Source organism: Nesoenas mayeri (genome assembly GCF_963082525.1).
Source record: "Nesoenas mayeri genome assembly, chromosome: Z".
Lineage (NCBI taxonomy): Eukaryota > Metazoa > Chordata > Aves > Columbiformes > Columbidae > Nesoenas > Nesoenas mayeri.
The window spans coordinates 45,443,906-45,465,851 of record NC_137542.1 but is presented as its reverse complement, the minus strand read 5'-3'; the positions used below and the strand labels follow the sequence as shown (position 1 = coordinate 45,465,851).

The window sequence follows — 21,946 nt, the reverse complement described above, 5'->3', positions numbered from 1 at the left end:
TTTGGGACTGGGCTCTCAACAGGCAGAAGAGGGAAGTCTCCAGGACAAGAATAGTGCTGGCTGCTGCAAGCGCCATCTGGCTTGGCTCTGTAAGATGACCATGACACATGGTGTACCTATACAGTGCACAGAAGAGAGCCTTGTGCTGATGCAGTGTGTAGCCAGCGTGATATCTGCTGAGCATTAAGGACCCTTATTTGCTCCCATGCATTTATTAGGGGGGTTAGAGGCTTGTTTCTACACTCTTCAGTAAGTTTGGGTTGTAATTTTTTAGGGTAGGGAAGTGCTAACAGTGCAAGTACCTAACTTAGTTAAGTGCACATACACTTCTGGAAACATCCAGTTCAGACTGGAAATACTCATATGAGCTAATGTGGTCATCCTTACACCACCAAATTTATTTGCATAATGCCATATATAATCATATCTGTCTAAAGCAGTATAGTTCTGTGTGCATGGCTATAAATGAATCCCAGGAGAACTTCTTTCATTTTCAGTGCTGGTTCTGGCCTCTTACATGATCTTGAACAGGCCATTTAAGCTCTAGCCTTTCAGGTTGCATAGTCTTTCATGTTCTGTTTCTTTTAGATGATGGACTATTCAAGGAAAGGACTCTACTTATTAATTTGCCTGGAAGCTAGTGGTTACATGCCCCAAGTAATATTAGAACCTAAGATACTTCTATAGCATAATTTGTTCTTTAGGTAGCTAACAAACAGGCCTTGTCAACAAGTCAGGATCTTCTATAGCTTACTCATTTTGTTGTGTAGACTGGGATTAGAACTGGCAAAGAACTCACACTGAAAAGCAACAAATAAATTTGAGTTTCCTCAAGAGATTTTTTTTTTCTGGAAAACACAACAGAAAGTGCACTTGACTGAAGGTAAGTCACTTTTACATTTTATGTTTTTAAAGTGAAACCTGTCTGTATTAGAAAGTTCCTAAATACAAAGAACCACTCAGAATAGAAAGGGGGTTTGATGGGTCCCCTTAGCAGTCAGAAGTTATTTGTTCTGACAGTCATACAGCTATCAGAAAATATTGCATTAGTGTGATAAAAGGTATGAGGGCAGAACACTAACACTGTTAACCAGAGTGGGGTGATGTTAGGTAGAAGCTTGAATGGAGTAGGTGTCAAGCCACAAATCATCAGCGGGTGTCAAACTGAGTTTTGAATGAGTGAGCCATAGAGGGAGATTAATAGCAGGATATCCAAACTCAGCCAGACAGAGTTTAAAGTGGTTGAAACTGGTAAGAAAATAAGTGAGTCAAAACAGAAGACCAAATCTACTTTGTCTCTTAGGGACCAGTATGAACAAGCACATATTTATCATTAACTCTTTTACTGACATAGCAGCCTTTTTATACCAGAAAAAAAGTGCCCAAAACCCCAAGCAGTACCCTTTAATACTGAGTATGATTTTGTTTGTTTGTTTTTTCTGTTACACTTCAATGCCTAGAGTGGGTCAATTCTTTTATAAACAGTGAATTTTCATGTGCACTGAAACAAATTCGGTGTGTGTTCTAAAGTCATTATTTCGAATAACATATTAGATAATAGGGGGTTTTAGGCTTTTTGTCTTTTATAAACTTGGGTTGTTATGTGTTGTGGATACTGTAGCAGTTTTAATCCCATTGAAAATGTTTTCTACTGTTTGGCGGTGTAGATGGTGAGCACTCCTGAACTTATTCTTGAACTTATTCAGGGGGAATAAAAGAATTTATAGACTTGTTTTTTCTCCATATGTTTTAATATTGATTAAACATCTGTTTGGATCATAAGGTTCATTTTCAAGTGCTTCTTTTGCTTTCTAAATGGTTTTGTTCATGGAGATTGGTAGAGGGAGAACTATTCACTGAGAATAAAGATTTCTCCACAAACATGAGTGAAGGAGGCAACCAGATGTTTCTTGCCATGACCAGCAACTGGATATTGAATCGGTGTTCAAAGCTGTGGCACCCTTCACTGAGCACTACAAAAGCGTGGCCTACAACAGGTGTTATGTCCCCAGAGCCTTAGTGCTCCAGATTTCCCCTGAGTTTTAAAGATAAGTGTTTTCTGCTGTGACCAAAGAGGCCGCCTCACTTGCAGCCAGGTCATCATCTCCATTTCCTGTCACTCTCCAGCCACCCTCTGGCTGCCAGTCCAGAGAGGTCACTAGGAGGTCTCAGGCCTGAGCTGGTCACAAATGTTCACCTCATACAAACAAACTGTATAGCCCAGATCACCCTACTAATTACTCTCTCGGTAGAAGTTCTTAAGGAAAACTATTTATTTCGATCAGGTGTACAATCTTACATGGTAGAAACCCCCACTGAAGAATTCTTCATAGCTAGTATAAAGTGTTTCTATTCATTATTTTCTTCTGTAAGAACAGCAAACAGTTGTTTTTTTCAATTCTGACTTGCATCCTTTTGTGTTCTTTCATTTTTCTTCTAGCCTACAGCAGTTAGTGGGTGGGTTTTTTCTTGCCATTAAATGCACAGTTTGTCACCCTCAGACCTTGAAAAGCAGCTTTCCTGATGTGATGCTGAGGAGCAACCTACTGTGTAGTTAACAGTGGATAGGTTCTTAGGAGCCAACTGCAAATGTAAATGAAAACATTTTTGTAGCTCTTGTCAACAACCCACATCACAGCAGGTTCCACGTCCCTGTTTTGGCAAGAAACATTAATTTTGGCATTGTTGCACATACCACTCAGTTAAGTGGAAAATCCATGCTGGGGGCACAAGCAGAGTGCTGTGGAAGCTCTCCCTTTGATTCCATCAGAGACTCACGGTTTAAGGGACACTGAAGTCCTGGCTCAGTCAGGGCTTGGTAGACTGCTGAGCTGGTATGTAACAACACGTTAGCAGAACTAATCAAGCATCAAGAAGAAACTAGGTGCACATGTACAGCTTTGAAAATATATCCTGTGGAGAGAAGTTAGGGAGGTGCCAGCAAAAGGTTGTGGCATTGCTCCCGTAACACAACCACTCCATTTCATCCTAAATGATTCTTTGTGAAAAATCCATTAAGTTGGTCTCCTTGAAGGCAAAAAAAGGAGAATAAAAACCATGTGGACTACACTAACAGGTAAAAGACTGGCAAATGACGATATGTCGCATTCTGTGGAAATCAGATGCATATTGGCACTACTAACAAGTTATGCATACATAGATTCTACAGATGAGCTGCATCTTTACTGAATAGATGGAAGACTTGAAATACCTCCTGAAAAAACTGATTCAGTGCAGTTGCTTCCTGAGTTAATGGCCATATTGAGCTTTAGTTAATGGTGGTATTTAGCCTCCTAAAATGGCCTCTTCTCTCAACCTGCCACCAATTACATTCTAGAGTTCTTCCTCCCAGTTTTACAGGAGCTTTCTCTGTGCACAACAGGACACAAATGTTCATTCTGAACATGACTTCCAGCTGTCTGTCAGAAATACCCACTCCAGCACCCTAAAAATGCAGATGAAAGCCAAACACCACAGGCTCAGATTGACTATATTCTCTGGTGATGATTCTTGTCCAATCTGCAGTAAAGAGCAATTTTACTCAAGAATACATGAAATATGGAATAGACCACTAACTGAGAAGCAAGATGGATAGATAGAGAACAGCCAGTCAACTAAGTAACATAAATCCTTTTTCCTGTAGGAGCCTGTACTCTTCATCAGTGTTTGCTTTGCTAATCAGGAATGAGGTGGGAAGTCTGAGTTCCCCAGTTCTAGCTTTGGGGTAAACTGTAGATTGCCATGTCATAGGATACTGGAACTGTAAGTTTAAATGTATTGTCTTACTTAGCCAAAGCCAAATGCCTATGCTTATGGTAGGTAGTAGACCTTATCACAGTGAAGATGGCAAAGCAAACTTAATGAGATCTTTGTCTGACCATAGCGCTTTCTCCCAGAAAAGTGCTGAGCTTTCCTTTCCACTTTTCCATAATAGTTTCTCATATGATGGCACAGCAAATATATCTTTGGGAGTGCCCATACCATTGAAATCAAGTTAGGCGGCTGGTACCTGAGATAGCTTTGCAGTTCGGCACAGAGACTCACCTTTGCTCCAAGGATGAGATCATTTTTGTGTTGCTGAATTATCAAGATTCTTGAGATACAGAACCAGCTTTGTTGAAATTAACAGCTGATCTCATGTCATGTCTCAGGACCAAAGCATTTATTCTCCCTTTGGCTCAGCACACTGCTTCAGTCTGGTTTATTTCCGAATCTCTTAGCAAGCCTAGTACATGATACACAGTTGTAGGTCTTGGATTTTCACAAAATGAAACCAAAACCCAAACAAGCAAAGCGAAATCCACAGTATCTCAAGTCAAATCAGTGAAGTAAACTGAAAGTATCAGCTAAGAGCTTCTGGAATCAGGAAAGGCTGTCCCTTCATGTCACAGGAACCTTTAATTAACAGTAGTCTATCAACAGCCAGGGGGTTTCTCAGGACCCAAGTCAAGCCCAGCTACTGAAATAGATTCCTTACATGAAAGGAGACTAAATTCTGCTTGAGGAAGCAAAAAAAAAAAAAAATTCAACACTGTTCCATAATCGAGTAGAACTGGTGCATTGCCATTACCACATGAGAAAATAAGGGTTGTTGATGTAATGTGGGAGCTGCTTGGGCTGATTTATTCCATCTACACTATCATACTCTCTGAATTAAAAAAAAAAAAAAAAATAATAATCTCACACAACTTAAATCCAACTATTTTTCATCCACTATTAGCTGTGGCTTGGCAAGAACAACCAACACTAAGTGAGTTCTGAAAAACATAACTCAGAATGTCCCACAAATATGTCACAAATGAAGTGCTTTAGGTTGCCATATTTACAGACCAGTGGGGTGATACTCTGATACTCTGAAAAAGTGCCAGCAGGAAGTGGAGAACAATTTTCTCTGGAACAACATCCATTTACCAAAACTTTCAGAATTATATCCACCAAGAAGTTTCTTTATAGCACACAAGACAAGGTATCTAGGAAGAATTATATGATGCACAAGGCTGACTCCTATTTTGTTTCAACTCATATTTATATGCATAATAAAAACACATTTAAACCCCAAATATTTAACACAAACTGAAATAGGAATTAACTTGTCATGAAGCCAATGCAAAGTATGATTTTAAAACGCAGTGTTAAAATTTTTAGAGTAGACAGTGGAAGGTCTTACATGCAGTGGTAACACTAATTTATATCTAAATCACAGTAACTATAGGAAGCTCCACCTTTGTCCTCCACCTACCACACCAAGACTTTCCCACAGGGGAGAACAACAAATAGCAAACAGGTTTTGGTTGCTTGGGAAAGCTGGGCAAGTAACATACTTCCTTAATTCCATTATTCTTAATAGTTATAGTCTGCTTCTTTGCTTGATACTGTGTAATTATGGGACAACCCACAGCTATGAGCTGCCTCTTTTCAATTTGCTCCCTAATAGAAAGAAATGCCGTAAGGGATGTTCCTCCAGAAACTGGTGGTGTGATTCCAAATAGAAATTTATAGATTGTTAGAAGACATACATCAGTTCCTGTACTTCCCAAGCTCACACGAAAAAGTGGGTATTGATTCAGGAATGGCAGCTTTAACAATGGAAAACAGAACTCTAAATATTAAAACTGAGTACTAAGAAAAGAGAGGTCACTTCACCAATTTGTGATTTAAATATTCAGAAATCTTGAGTTGTGATAAAGACCAAGTATTATTGTAACAGTGAAAGCTCTCAGACATAGCCTGTAAGGAGATATTACTCCTTTTTTTTTCATAGAGGGAAAATACATCACATGCTAACTTAAAATATTTAATACTAGATATATGAATGCCCAAGTTGCAATGTAATTTCAGCTGCAGCATGCAAACATCAGCACAAATAGATTCGTAATTTAGCACAGATTAGTTTCTTAGAACTTATTTCTCTGTAAGAACAAATGGAAGGTTTTTTTATTTGTTTTTTTAACAAATTGAAAAGAACAATTACATTGCTTAATCTAAACTTTCTGAGTAGTATCCACAGTGTAGTTTTGGGTAGGTTTTTTGGTTTTGTTTTATAAGATGGATAGGAAACCTTCCTCTCCCAAAGTAAGTTCAATTTATGTGCAAAATGTAAAAATCAGATATTACAGAACTTTTCTGGACAACTGTAATATCTTTTGACAGTTGTTTTATCCAGAGCACAGATGTTTGCCACTTAAGCATGAATGTTGGCTGACCTGCCCAAATCTCAATGAAAAACAGTTGTAACAAAAAGGTTTCTCTACAAATGGTTATACAAACAGGAATCTGCATTTCATGTTCATGCTAAAGTATACTCTGTGTAATGCACGCAAACCACTACTTTTTTAAAGGCTCAGAAATCTCAAAGCACAGCTAAATGCTTACTATACTGATGAGGGTATAGATTATAACCAAAACAGTTTTCACAACTAAGTCAAGATGTAGATTGTTCTTTCAGATTTCAAATTACATTGCAAAAAAACCCCAGGAAACTGGTACTATGCTCTGCTTTTTTATTCCGTTTCCTCCTTAGAGGCATCCACAATGTAATATGACAGTGGAGAAGGAATAGACCTGTCTGAAGAGTTGGTCTGGTACTGGGAAGGGCAGGAAAAGCATGTAGGGCCAAAGGGAAGCTCTGGTAGCAGGTCACCAGATGAACACTCGTCGTATAAATGTATAGCTCACATAAATGCGCAGCTTACCCATCGTCTTCATGACACTGTCATCTTTGACAACGATGGACTTAGAAGTAGTGTGGGTTCCTCTCTGCTAGACCAGGAAAATAAGCACATTTTGTTTTCTCAAAGAGTTACATGCAGAATTCCAGTTTATCTTTAAATAGCCACATTATAGCTGTTACAGGTACAATAGAAAGCAACTGAAGCCAACTGCCATCAAAATCTGTTCGCCTCTTCCTTGGGACAATACAATCTTTTTAGGGAGAGATGTGAGAAAGCAATTGGCAATCTCCTCACTGATTTATTTTACAGGAATTTGCTTTATGGGTGGGGTTGAATCTTTTTTTAGAAGAGATATGATTTAGTATTTTCTTAAGGACAAAAAAAAAAACCAAACCACACCAGTTGCTGAAAACTTCCAGATTCGTGATAATCTCTGTAGCTTCTAAATGGACATAAATCTCAAGAGGGCTTAAGGACAAGAATAAGGCTTGTAACTTACCCAACTGTTTCTTTTTGTTTGTCTATGCATATATGCAAATACATACAAACATAATTAAAGGGTAGCCAAAAGTTCTAGTGAGTCCCTTTTAAGGAGGCACACACAAAACGGCCATGATAACCTCCCTACATCTTGTTTTCTTGTATGGCTGAGATCACAGTTGTTGGATGTGTCTTGGAAAAGGTATCCAAGGTCTGACTTACCACTTTTTCCAACACCCCTTGAAGGCTATTACATTAGTTTTAACTTTCACAGCTTCACCAACATATGTTTTGATGGCATTAGGTACTGCATATTAACAAAACACTAAAACAATGATACAAATAAGAAAAGCCTATGGTACTGAGAATAAAAGCCTAAGGTTCTGAGAATAAAAGCCTAATGTGAAATTAATCCATGATGAATGGATTTCAAGGTATTAATAATTTTTATGCTGTTAAAACACAGTGTTGCATCAGTTTTACAGCACAGAATAATGGCACTATCCTACTCATAATTAAACAGTAGTACTGTCACCTTTATTAAACTCTTGACTATGTCAAGTTTCTGCTAGAGGGCTGATACTATCAATTTATTTCTGAATTTTGATAATTAAAGCCACTACTTATGTATGCTGCAGGAAAAATAAATTAACTGCAAAAGTATAGAGCTTGAGTGCTATGTTGTGTTATTTATAAAGGTAGGTCTTTGGAAATCCAGCGCAATTTTTTACTTTCATAATTACAGAATTCACTTCTTTGTAATTGAAAATGAATGCCAAAGAATAACTATTGTTATGGCATCTCAGAAGAATGTAACTCTATTGTGAGCTAAATACAACTTCTCCTAGTTGACAGGTTTTTGTGCATATCTCCATGAGCAATTTTATCTTCTTCTAAAACCTAAATGGCCAGACAATTCAACTAAGAAGTTACTGTGTTACTGAAAATATATAACATGAAAATGCTACAACATGACTCAAATATATGTAAGTAGGTGTTTGCTAACAATGTGCGAAGACCATTTTAAGCAATTTTTCTCCCAGAGGAAATTCGAATTTGAGCAGTCAAAATACTCCGTGTCATGGCTGAAGAAAACCTTTCATGGTTCACACAGCATACACCTGGTTCTAGACAAGGTACTGTCCCGTCCTCCTTTCAGTAACTGTTACCATTCATTATAAACTATGCTACTTCGGAGAATCAGAACATTACTTAGAAACAGGGTTTGTTATGAAAACTGTTTCCAATTACATAAGTCAAGCTCCTTTTTATTCTCACTTCAGAGAGAAAAACTGGGAAAGAAAACAAACAGCTTTCTCTTTCTAGGTGGGAAAAGGAAAGAAATAAGTGGAGCAAACACAACAGAAACTATGCCCTTTACCATTTATGGGGGTTTCCTCGTGATACTGGGTTCCTATGCATGATTTCTGATGGACAGAAGTACAATGTATTTACTGTTTAAGTAAAATGTGGGAAGGGATCTTAAATGATCTTAACCTAATAACCAATTTCCTGGAAAATTCTGATGTACTATCCTTATATCACTTCCTAGGTGTTCCAGCCTGGTACTACATTGATCTTTTCTCTCTGCTGGACACCAGTGAATTATATACAATAAGTTCACATTTTGAAGACATTCCTCCGGCACCTTTCTGGGAATATTCAGAGCCTACTGACCAAAAAAACATTAATAAAAGTTAATTTTCTCTATTAAAAAAATCACAAATAATACTGAAGCCATAAGTCAGAGGCTGCAATGCTTTTGTTGCTGGTACAGGCCAAGTTTTTTCTTCATAATTTAAACTGCAACAAGAGAAAAAAAAAGGCACGAAAAGTTCGGAGTGCAAATACTCTTTGGTTTACTCATTAAAACAAAAGGACACAGCAAACAGCAAAAACATTGGCAATTAAATAAACAGCAAAATCTTTATATGCTTCCTGACAAAAAATCTTCAGTTGTTTGAAATGTATTACCTTCATACTTTTAAATACATTACAGTGTCTAGAAAGTCACGTTTTGTATCCCCAAAGGGCAAGGCAGGAAGAAGATGAAGGAGAAAGAGAAGGGTGAAAGACAGGAGGGGAGAAAGGAAGAAAAAAAATATTTGAGATTCCATTTTTCCATTAGTTAAATAGTATATAACACAATTATAAAACCAATTTCTGTTTTCATTGCACACAAAGCAAATTGGCTTGGAATTTATTTTCTGATATTTCTGAATTCACATCACCATCCACATCAGCCTAGTGTATAAGATATACTGCCTTGCACCTTTCCAAAAAGAATTGTGACCTATTAGCAGGATTCTAAATATCTACAGGAATTGCACAGATAAGTCACTGTGTTTTACCCTATCATAGACAAAGTTAAAATTACGTACCGCAGGTGGTTTCTAGAGAATACTTTCCCAGTTAGGCTATTTTACTGTAGCTTATTCCTCAAATAATCCCCATATAATCAAAGGAAGCAAACATCTGTGCAGGTCTATAATGATCTATACTTGTTAGCCTTGCAAATAGGAAGTTTTCACCACTGAACAAGCCTGTTAAGACTCTACGTGACAGCATCACTGACGTCATTTAAAACTGAATACTTCACGAGGGCAACACTAGGAAGCTGTGATCTGTGCAGAGAGCATAGAAGGCTATAAAGGAATCATATACATATATATTACAAATAAATCAAAGAAATTATAGAGTGTACCATCACCATGATAATCTGTTACCAACATTACAGGACTCTGATTGTTTAGAAATAACTCTGTAAATCTATGAAAAATATGGATTGTCTGACAGCACATTGTTTTGGTTTGTGTATTTGTCTTGCAAGACTCTTACTGTACTTGGACTGTTCCATTTTATTGTCTTTTCCAGCTCTTTCTGTAGGCAAAGCACAGTAAAAAAAAAGTCATGTGCAGTCTTTCTTCTAGATGTACAGTGAAAAGCAACGATAGCTCATAGTAAGAAATCAATTTAATAAAGATATTTTAGAAATATTTGTTATAATGTAAAAAAAAAAACCAACCAAAACTTTTTGCATGCTCCCTTATTCCTTCATAAATCAACAGTGTTCCATCTACAATAATGCATAGGCAGTCAACTTTAATACAAGTACTTATATATTCCCCTCATCTAGCATTTTGTTGACGCCCTCACAAAGTTTCTGCAAATGGAGTTTATAAGGTCCAAAGGGATTGTACAAGGCAGCCAAAAATTCACAATCAGAGAAGTGATCAAACACGTTGTTGACACGTCCATGTGACTTCGCAGTTAGGTGACGCTGAATAATTTCATGCAGTAGCTCTCTACAATCATTTAACAGTTTGGACAAAAAATTCCTGTCAAAGGTATAATCCACCTGATGGAAACTGACCACGGTCTTAGCCAGCTGATGAACTTTCTTCTTGAATTTCTCCATCAATGCTATTTCATCCTGATTGAATTGGTTGTTCCTGTAGAGAATTGCCAATTTAAGGACTATTTTAATGAGGTTTTTGATGATTTTCTCTGCTTCCTTTTTATTTTGTGTATACTCCTTTGTCACTCTGTAGAGCTCATCTAGAACATCACTGCTTGTATCATCAATCAAAGTAGTTGCTATTGATTTGGACACCATTTTTCCAAGGATCTTCTTCTGGGCCTGAATGGCCAGACTTTTGGAGTTGAAGACATCTGTGGCCACTGGGGAAAAGAGAAACAAACAAAAAGAATGCAGTCAATACTTCATAACAGACATACTAAGGGCAGTAAGCGAAGGAATATTTCCATGTCTGTCCATTCATACTAGTCCTACTAACTGCCACAAAAAATAATGCAAACTTATGTATGTAGTTAGAGAGAACCTCACCTTTCCAATCCTCAAAACTCTGCTGGTTTTAGGCTTACTTTCTATTAGAATGGTTTACTTTTGAAAAGGGACAAAATGAGACAGAACTTGCTCAAAAATGGTTTAAAATACATACATACATACATACATACATATACATATATATATTTACAGATGAGATTTCCAATTGAGGCAATAAACCTGCCATATTTGATGAGTCGTAAGTCTGATCAGATTCTCATATTCATAATGAAATCTGAAACCACAACTATCACAATGTCATGACAATTACCGCTGCTACTCAGTTAGAGATAGTAATTCAGTGAATCAACTACTGTAAAACTTTTTCCTGCTTCGCATTTTACCTGATCAATTAATTCAGATCCCACACATCTATTTTTTGTATGTATTTTTATATAGATAAGAAAATGTAACACAAACATAAAAATCCTTTGTCAACAAACAGTACTGAGACTCTCTGCATACAATCTGAAGAAGCTAGTTTTCAAAAAGCAAGCAAGTATAGGTTAATACTGCTATGTCCTGTACTTAATGCAGAAACAGCCAAAACTTAAGAGTGTAGGGACTGCCATAACACTTGCTAGCATAACCTTATAAAGGAAACCTTCTGTGACCAACAAAGTAGATCCTAGCACAGATTTCCACCACTGAAAATATGATTGCTTGCACCAATACATCCAATGACTGGTTTGCAATTTCTTCAAATACTTAAAAGATCCCAAACAATCTTTCAGAAAGTTGTTTTGTGAAATGCTGCTGCTCATGTTCTGTTGCCAACAACAACTATTTACAGCACATTCCCTTTGCAGCACCTTCTACACTAAGGCACACATGAGTTCCTATGTCCAGTTTGAACAGTGTGGGAGACGGCTGCCTTTAACTGCAGCTTTCATGGAGTCTCAGGCTGAAGGAAAGCTTCATCGGTTTACTTCACTTATAAAAGGTTCGCTTTGCAAACCCAGGGCCTGGAAACGTGTTTGTTTTGGTTTTGTGTGTGTGTGGTTTTTTGTTTTGTTTTGGTTTTGTGTGGTTTTTTTTTTTCTTTTAATGAAAACACAAAGTCTGCAGATGCTGAACAGTAAGTCTCTGATTTTGGAAAAGGTTTCCTCTTAACTGTTTGTATTTGGGCAGCTGGGTGTGTTCAGATGCAGAGTGCCTCTGGGGTTCCAGCAAATAGAAGAAACTTGTACTTCAGGACATGTGAGACATCAATCTGTATTTTTTTATTCAACAATACCTTTGCAAAACTTAGTAACAAGTTCCTTTTTTGATATCTGGGAAACCTTTGAACATGTTTTTTTTAATTAAGACTTTCAGTGCATACCTTTATTTTGTTCTTAAGAATGAAATGTTTGAGTGCATTTTGAAAAATCGTTACAACATAAGGACACCCAAAACCCAAAGAATCCATTGTTAGCTTTCTTGGGCAAAGCACTCAAGATCACAAGACAGACATGTTTCTCAACCGCGAAGATACAGGAAGATGTTAAAGACGCTAAGAAGTCAGTCTGAAACGAAAATATGATTCACTTCTTGTGGTTTTAAATATAAAACTGGAACTGTTACTCTTCAAATAAAACTAATCAAAGTATTTCAAAGGGTGGTCAAGTACTAGAACTCAACAGCCAATGCTTTACAAAGATCTAAAGATGAATGATAGCTTTTTTTCCTCCTAAACAGGAATACTGATAGTTCTTTCATTACCTGTATTTCTTAAAGCCTTCCAATTTACTAATTGCTCATGGTGTCTTCTTCCTGACATTCCACAAAGATATATAGATGTTCATACTACAGCAGTCGCCGTTTCAAAGTCTGTTCCACAAATTTGAGGAGAAACCCCCCACAATAAAATAGATATGTATTTTAAAATGTTCTTTCCCAGGATGCTGTAAGTATTCCTATGAAATGGTATTATCACACAGAATGCTCCATGGTAATTGAACTGTAATCTGTACAACCTGCATCCAGCAAGTCACTCAAACACTCAGATATGGTTCTAACAAGCTACACGTAACAACCTGTGAAGTATCAATTTCAAGAAACTGAAAACATGGCAGCTTTCTAAAATTTTTACAGTTTTTCAACAAAGAAACTCCTTACATTATGTAATTTAACATCTGACAAAGTGAAGCTCAACATGTAATTAACACTAAGCAAAACAGGAATTGCTCACTTACAAGAGGTGTTAAACTCTTGATGTCGTTTCTCAAAAACTGCCGAAGTCCTGGGACTTCCCAGCATGGCATGTTTCCTACTTGGCAATACACCAGAAGTCAGCTTCATTTGCCCTGTGCTATTACATGGGTTCTAATTTAATTATTCGATATGTAAAATTCCATACTTCAGTATTTCAATGAATCCAAAAAGGAACTTGCAAACTGTTAGCATTTTATAACCACAACTTCTCCTCATTACTGATGGCAGAAAGACTTACAAAGTATTTCACAGTCAACTGCTTAACTAAAACTGTGTTTAAGCAGGAAGAATATAGAGCTCCTTCAGACTGAACATATCATAGTGCTTTAACAAAAACCAATAAAACTATTACTTACTTGTTCATCAAATGGAGTTGCAATTGTTAATGCTGACAACAGGAAAAGAGTCAAAATACCCACAGTGAATACTGGCCTGAGGGTTGTTTACTCCACTCAATCCAGCACACGCTTTATTTCTCTTTGAAACGCTGTCAGAAGCTCTCACAGAGTGAAGGTGGGTTTCTCCCCCTCACCAAAACAGCAGCTCTTCCCAGTTACCTTCTCCTCCTGCCTACCGCTCTTCATTTTGCTTCGGCACCTCAGAATGCAAAAATACATCACAGTGGTTTCACTTCCTCGAAAAGTGAGCGGAAAGGAAGTTGCGCTGCTGAGGCAGCACCGCCGAGAGCCGTTACTGCCAACGGACAGCGGGGGCCACGCGTGGCCGGAGGGAGAGGAAAGGTCCCGTGACCCTGGCGCGTAGGGGACACGTCAAGAAGAGGTTAAAATGCTAACCCAGTGTCTGCAAATGCAGACAGCTTGCATGTATGGGAGACACCTGATTGACAGGCCACAGGGGGTGAGGGGGAGCCATTGGCCGCATGCCCCAGCAGTCCCTGCTTCCCAAAGTGAGGACAGCCCAGCGTCCCCTTCCAAGCCTCTGGTGAGCACCTACAAATATGCCTGTAAACCCACAGTTAGACAAGTACTTACACCTGCATCAGTTTCTTAGGGTTGATTGTGTTTAGCCTCCTTTTAAGAGTGGGTACAGTAGCTGGCCAGGATTAATAAATCTCTGACCACACGTATGGCATTGACAGGTCCTACCATGGCACTTGAACCTGAGATAGTGCCATTTCTCTGGTGGCCTGCAGTAGACCCACGGTTTGGGCAGGTAATCCCACTGATTTTAAGCATCTCAGAGAGATTTCCCTCGCAACTGCTCTTCATAGCTCCTACTGCTTTCCTGAACAGTTTTACACTTCACTTCGAAAAAGCACATAATAAAAAAATATGCCTTTGAAATCAATGGGATCTAATTTTCTGTAAAATCTATACAAATAAACATTTATATCTTCAGTAGAGATGCCCCTCCATAGAGTGGAGCAGACCAAGGGGAAAGGCTCTCAGAGGAAATCCTGCCTCCATTACTTCAAAATTCACAGGATCTTAGGCATAACAGAGACATCTACAAACTCTTCTAGATTTATGATTTAAAGGAGCAAACAAGTTGCTAGGAGCTTATTGATTATGAAACTTCTTAATTTTCACAACCAACAGTAACTGTGTTTAACATTAGTATTTTTTGTGTTAGAGTCAGGAAATACTGGATACGTAGCATTCTGGATGTGTTTTCCCCAAAATATTTTACCTTACACAGATTTTCTTTAAAATTGTGGTGTAAGTATAAACTTCCAGTGAAAATTTAGAATTGTGGGTTAATGAGCTCTCAGGAGACTGGTATAGAAGCACAAGAAAGCTACTACTTACGGCTGTGATCCTGACATTTCCCCGATATGGATACCAGCACACCTCACTCTGTACTGTGGCAAATGCCTATTACCAAATACCCTATTTCTCAACGCCATTTAAAGTGAAAAAAAAAAAAAAAGGGGGAAAAAAAGTTCTATAGGATGATGTCAGTGCCTTAAATTTGCCTTAAATTGAGGCTGATTTTTATTTTTTCCCCACAAGATAAAAGATAACATTTGATGGGTTGATGGTAGATGCAACATCATTTGCAGTTGAGTGTCTTCAATACTTGAGTCACTGAGTGTTTTTAAGCTTGTAATTAAGAAGGACCAAGAAACAAGCATCCAGCAATAACTTCCAGTGAACCACATTAAATTTCATGGGCAAGTCAAGAGTTTAGCTTTCTCTTTTTTTTTAGCATACTATTTGGTAAGTTGATGCAACAGTCCATACAGAGGAGAAAATGTGACTGTAGATCCATTAACAACAACACTGTTGTGAGAAAGCCAGCTCTCATTTTAGTGATTGCCATACCATGTCCTGCACTAGTAACTGGTGAGCACAACATCCAAAAATGACCGGGGTTTTGGGCAAGGCATAAAGAACAATTACATGGGATCAGGAGGATGGAGGCGGCACCAACCAAGCGCTTCAGGCAGCATTTAAAAGACGTATCACACAGCTCTGAGAAATGCAGCAGCCAGTTTCCTGCCAGGCGTCCTGTGTGGAGGAGCGTGTCTGCCTCTCTGCAGACTGCAGGCAAGAGCTGCAGCTACAAGCCTGTGCACACCGTATGAATTGCATGTTCAGTCAGCATGTTCAGTGGGAGAGCATCATTTCCCTTGAGGGAGGCAACTTGAAATGAAGTGGGATTGGCAGTGCTACGCTGAGTGTCTGTGACCATGAGCCATGCACCTCCAAAATCATGAGATCGCCTAGGTATTAAGGGATTTAAAAATTACCAAAGTTTTACTTTTTCTTGTGCCTTCTGCTTTCTGGATCTTTACAGGGCTACCATTGTTTTCAGGAATGATAAAGGCCAGAAACATTAAAAAAATACACAGTGGAATATAAATACATGACTTCATGTATAAACAAATGTCCTCAGTAAAGCTCCAATGGTGACAGACTGCAAGAGTAGCATCAGTGAATTAACAAGTCCTGAAGTACAGACCAGGCAGAAATAAGAGTCATAAACCTGTTAGAAGGGCTGCAACAATTTCTCAATGTATGTGATGGTAAGATTAAAAAAAAAAAAAAAACCCTAGTGGTAAGACCCAGTCTATGAATTCTTCAGATATGAATAAGGCAAGCTGATTTCCTACCTGCTGCCATGATTTACAGCTTCTTCTTAATAACCATCTGAGTGAGTCACAGTTTCAAAGAACATTTTTTGGTATTTTATATATATATTTAAACAGAACAGTCAGTTTTTTCATTCTATCTAAGTGCTTCAAAGTTTCTTGGGTGAAAGGTGTGTTAAATTTAAACTTTTAAAAAGCACAGATAAAGTCTGTGCAATGTAAAAATCATTCAAAAAATGCAGCAGTCTCCAGATGGCCACTTCAGCATTTTGGCCAGTCTCTGCATTCGCAAGAACGTGTTCACCTGTTGGCTTTTAAAAAGCTGATAAAAACAGAAGCTTGTACCAGACATGCAAGACCAGACAGTGCTCTGACCTCAGACACTGGGATTGCAATTTCTAAGCTGGCTGATGGCAGGGGCAATGAAACAACAGGGCAGCCACAGAGTTTATTGAGAAAAGGACTGCAACAGGACACAGAGCTGGGGCAAGCACCCAAGCTGGGGCAGTGGAAAACCCAGAAGGCAAGCAGGTAGGTGCAGAAGGAGAAAAAAAAACAAGGGCTCTATACAGTTCTAATTTCTTCCACATACGTCTCTATTTTTTTAATTCAGGTACACAAGGTCCTTATTTGAAGAGAAAATATTTTATTTGGCACCTTGTTTTTAAAACCTGAGATTTATATATGAATATCAATTTTAGCTAGAAAACCGTTTAAACAAAAAATTTTCAATGCATACAAAGCATTGATTCAAAAAGGTAAGTAACCTTTGCCCACAGTTCTCTTAAAGGGTGCAGTAAATAGTACTAAATTCTCACTCCCCATAATCTTTGCCAACTGAGCATACTATGAGAATGTTAATTAGTCAAGCAATGTGTGCTAATTTTAACATTTACTCTGGAAGACCATCAAAAGAAAAAATAGTGAACTCGAAGCCTAGCCTAACGCATTGCAAATATTGCATGAGCAGGCTTACTGGATTTGGAAGGCAGCTCAGAGGCTGCTAGTCACTCTGAAGCAACAGTTAATCAAGCAATTTTTGAAAAAAGCTGGCTAATCCAGCATTTTTTGAAATATACAGTATGTCTAATCTCCATACTTGCACTGAAAGGATGCATACATTCAGCAGCATGAACGTGGGAAAGATAAAAGCAAACACCACTCGAACACATTTTTTTTCTCAATAAAGTGCCGGAGAAGTCATTGTCAAGGGGTTTGCAAAACTAATAGTATATTGTTATGTGCTTCCTGATTTTGCTACTTAATTCTAGCCTTAGTATATTAAAATATTCAAAATCTGACCAAGAGCAAAAGATGACCTACTCTATAGCTGCAAAAGGAAAAACAAATAATGAAAAAAATGGGGAAAAAAACCCCTTTTTGATCAAGAAATTAGAAGAATTGCCAAAAAAAAGTACTTGGAGGTTAAAGCTGAGTAGTGTGGCAAGGAAAGATGCTATTTCCAACAAGAATGTATGTGCAGAGTTTTGCAGTCCCATGAGAGCAGTCTGTGCCAACAAGTTATTCTGGTTTTACATGCCTGTGCTTCCCACAGCCACCCTGTGCATCACATGACACATACACTGTAGCTGATTTAGAAATTTAAAAACACTTCTTAAAAGCCCTTTTTCCTAGAGCCTCTGTATGTATTTTAATTAACAGTGCAGCTTTAATAAGAAAAAAACCACTTCAGACTACCTTCTGGTGACTGCTCTTGGAAAAGCGTATTTTGAAATCTTGGATTTAAACAAAGAAAATGACAGACACACAGAGGAGGGTCGTGAACTTAATTTGGTATTTCACTCCTTTGCCACCATTTGTTATCCTTGCTGGAATGTAACAGGTGCCGTGGTATTAAATATGCAGCCTGTATATTTCAGCTGTTGACCATTGCAGGGCTACACCAAGTTTGTCTGCATCTACCAGGTATCCATGCACACTCAACAGTAATACTGCATTAATCTTTTCACAGGAAATAAAGAGTATCTTAGGCCATTCCTTCTGATCAAGTAAATGCAATGCAGATATTGGAGGTTTTTTTGTCCAGCCTTAGAAACACATACCAAACTGCAGAAAGGCAACAGTGCCAAGCTCCATAACCCATGGCACTTCTGATAACACTACCTGGCCATTACAACTGAATGTTTTACCGAAAGTTAAAGTTTAAAAAGAGGTATCTAATTGCCTTAAAAAAAAAAAAAAAGCTGCATGCACAGGACCTAGACAGAGTATATCAGAAGAGCTTCCGGCTTGAATGCAGAACAAAAAGCACTGAGACCAGCAGCCCTGGGGCACTTGGAATCCATCAGAGAGACTTAAATTTGAGATGGGGCTCAGGGAAGAAGAGGAAGTTTAAGATATATGTGGCAAAAATACAATGAACTGGAAGATAAGAGACAAGATGGCAATCTCGCATGAGAGGAACAGGGAACTCAATTACAAAGACCAGGTGGCAACCTGGCTGTCAAAATGCGAAGAGCGTATATTTTGAATAGCATGTAAAGAAAGCCACAGCAGAGGCTTCAGAGAGTTCAGATGACAAAAAGGTTTGTAAGTGATCTTACAATAGCTTCAAAAATAGTTAATAACATTTTTCCCTGTATTACTAGTTCTGGCTCTCTTCTCAATGTTGATCTGTACACTACCCTGTTCGTTTCCCTCAGATAGGACAGGAGTCCCTCAGTATCTATCAGTGTAATGTTGAATAAAGGCCAGACTGCTAGCTTGCACTTTGTCCATATATATTTGTCTTGTATCTTCCACTGGTTGCCCTAAGAAAATAGATAATATCTGCCCCTTACACACATAATGTGATTTCAGTCTCCTTTCTAAAGAAAATTCTGAGGCCCCGAAGATGAACAGAACTATAGGCCAGATACAGAAAAAACCAGTCGTGATTCCCAGGGCACTCAGTTGTCGGGTGTCTGGTTAGTATATTCTTTTTTTCAATATCAGCAGTGAAATGCAGATTATAAAACACAAGAAAATATACCATCTAAGTATTTTACTTATCAGATACTGGCTGTTCTCTAGGCCTGGGACACTAGTGACATCCTTCAACTATATGGCAGTTTTTGATTTTTCACTATCTCTTCATGTTTTATAGCATGAATGATAAGTTTTCTGGCATTAAATGCATAGCTGTACATAGAATATATGCTCTGTCTACTCTTCCTTACGAATCATTCGTGGTATCTGTAATCATGAAAGACTATGCTTGGTGGCCATAGTGGTATTTTCCATTGTCCCTGCTAACACGCAGTTCTCTTACTTTCCTCTTCCACAAGAAGCAAAATAAATCAACCCCAAGCTTTCAGTTTTTCTCCCAATATTTAGCAGCCACAGCCAGTTCCCTCTGTATCCATCGTACAACTACTAGGACTTGACTCCAAACCTCCAGCCATTAAATCAATGGTTGGGAGTATTTTATCTTCTTCATTTCCTTACCCCCCTGTTACCAATTGAGAACACACTCCCCAAGACCCAAATGCACCATCTATCTTTTGGAGGCTTTGCTTTGACTCCTGTTTGTTTCCACTTGGTTAGCTTTATTCCTGGCATCTCCGATTCAAAACCAATGCTCAAAACAGCTGAAAAAGTATGCAAAGTATTTCTATATATAACACTTACTGGAAAAACAAAACAAACCCCCCACCTTAAAAATGTTTAACTTAACAGCATGTAAACTCTCCAGCATAAATGAAGTCTGTCAAAACAGGTCCGCCTCCCCATGTAACTTGAGAGTTCGATTTTACTTTCATTAATATCATTAAATCCGAGAACGTAAGGCGTAAGTAAAAAATTAGATCTTTAATACTGTCAGTAACTTGTTCCTCTGTAAAATTAAATCTTCCGTTTAAATATCATGTGTGTGACACTGTCATTTTCTTTTATGTCAGGAAGCAGTACTATTCGGATACAGAACTTTGACACCTTGCAAAGCACTAGATGTTGCAAATATATTTACTCACTAAAACTAGACAGTTTCCAGAGGTCCTTTTCAGCCTCAACTGTTCTGTGATTCTGTAAAACCTGCATCTGTTTCGTGTTACAGTCCGCTCCTTGGGGCAAGGTGTAGGAGACTGGGTTCTTTTTACAGCTGTTGACTACTGTAGAATTTAAATGTGCAGTTTCTTTACTTTGCACCAGTATCAAATGGTACAGCAGTGAACTATGAAGGGATATCCACTACCAGAAAAGGCTGTTGTAGATTGAGATTTTCAGGATTATTAGCCCAAAGGAAGAAGGAGAGAACGCAAGTTTGAACCCAGAGAAGGGGAGGCCTCAAGTGGTAAAAATGAACACCATCAATCTGCATTTAAAATTATTTAGATTACATTTTTGCACTGAAATAAAAATGTCCATAGTTTCTGTCCTCCTCACTATGACAGTGCTACCATCTCCCATCATACTGCACGGCATTAGGAGACAAACCACAATAATCTGATCAACATCTAAATCCACCAGAACTTACATCTCTTTCAGTTGATAATAACACCAATTGCTTGTTGAAAAGAAAGGTTAGTTTAAACACACATCCAGGACAGTGATGTCTTGCATCACAGACTTCTAAAGCTCTAATCTCCAGCACTGTGTACAAGACTGTGAGTTTCATGAAGACATCACAAATGTAAACACCAGAGCCCCTTCCTGAAATATCCGATATTTCTGTTCACAGCTGCTCAAATTCACAATTCCTTGTTTCAAGTTCTTTTTAGTTTCTGAAGTCTAAGCCCCTATTTCTTAGTAAATATTTTGAATACATATGTTTTTAAGTGAACAGAAACGTTCATTCATTTTCTCTTTTGCAAGTAGGAAAAAATAGCCCTTGGAATCAGTGGCTGAAGTATTCACCAGTGTCATTTGCTTGCTTTTGCTAATATTAAACTAAAATTTTCTTCTTTCTATAAGTAAAACTATCTTTGTAGAAGAGTTTGGTAAAGTGGACATAGTAAAAGCTAAAACAGATCTCATTAAAGATTTAAGTTTTAAAACAATGACATTTCTGCACTTTTCAAAGTCAAAGTTTCCTACACACTTCAATGAAGTTAATTAGGTGGAAGCTTGTCTGTGCATGCACTGATTCAGTGGTTTATTAATTCCTATATGAAGTGAAATGTAAACATTTTATGATTAAGACCTGAGGAGATCGCATTCTTAGAGGTCGACTGAAATCACAGGTCAACTACCAATGCCTCAGAGAAACCAGCAAGTACTGACCTTTTTAGATACATAAAATACATCTCAGAACATGTCCCTGGATTTCAAATTATACACCTTTTAAGGAGAAACGCTGTCAAACAAATGAACTGCTTACTCCCACTTTAGTGCAATTTATTCTCATTACTGTTAACTGCCAGCAGTAGTAGGACTCTCTGCAGACACCCCAACATTTGCCTATTGTATGTCAAATTCAAATGCAATTTTCCCCTATTGCTATGCAAAACAGACTCTTTGATCTTTCATTACTAATCTGTATAGTTACAAATATTTATACTGAATTCAGCAAAATGTAGGGGAAAATAAATACATTTATACAGCGTGTATTCAATCCTCTACATTGCTTCTGCTGAAACACATCTGTGGTGAAAACTCTGGATCCCAAGCACCCAGCATCCACCACGCCATGCAAAGGCACAGGCTCTGTACTTCTCATTGCTAGCCGGTCAAGTGCTAGAAGTGAACCATGAAACAGAA

General features: G+C 38.0%; 1 protein-coding gene across 1 annotated transcript in view; it reads right to left on the bottom strand.

The window, feature by feature from the left end:
* Window positions 1–10,170: 10,170 nt before the first annotated feature.
* The window catches only part of TNFAIP8 (TNF alpha induced protein 8), a 59,960-nt gene continuing 48,184 nt past the window's right edge, over window positions 10,171–21,946 (bottom strand). Inside the window, exon 2 of the mRNA XM_080362372.1 lies at window positions 10,171–10,832. Coding sequence (XP_080218498.1) covers window positions 10,267–10,832 — 566 coding nt within the window. The 3' untranslated portion in view covers window positions 10,171–10,266. The remainder of the gene's footprint in view (window positions 10,833–21,946) is intronic.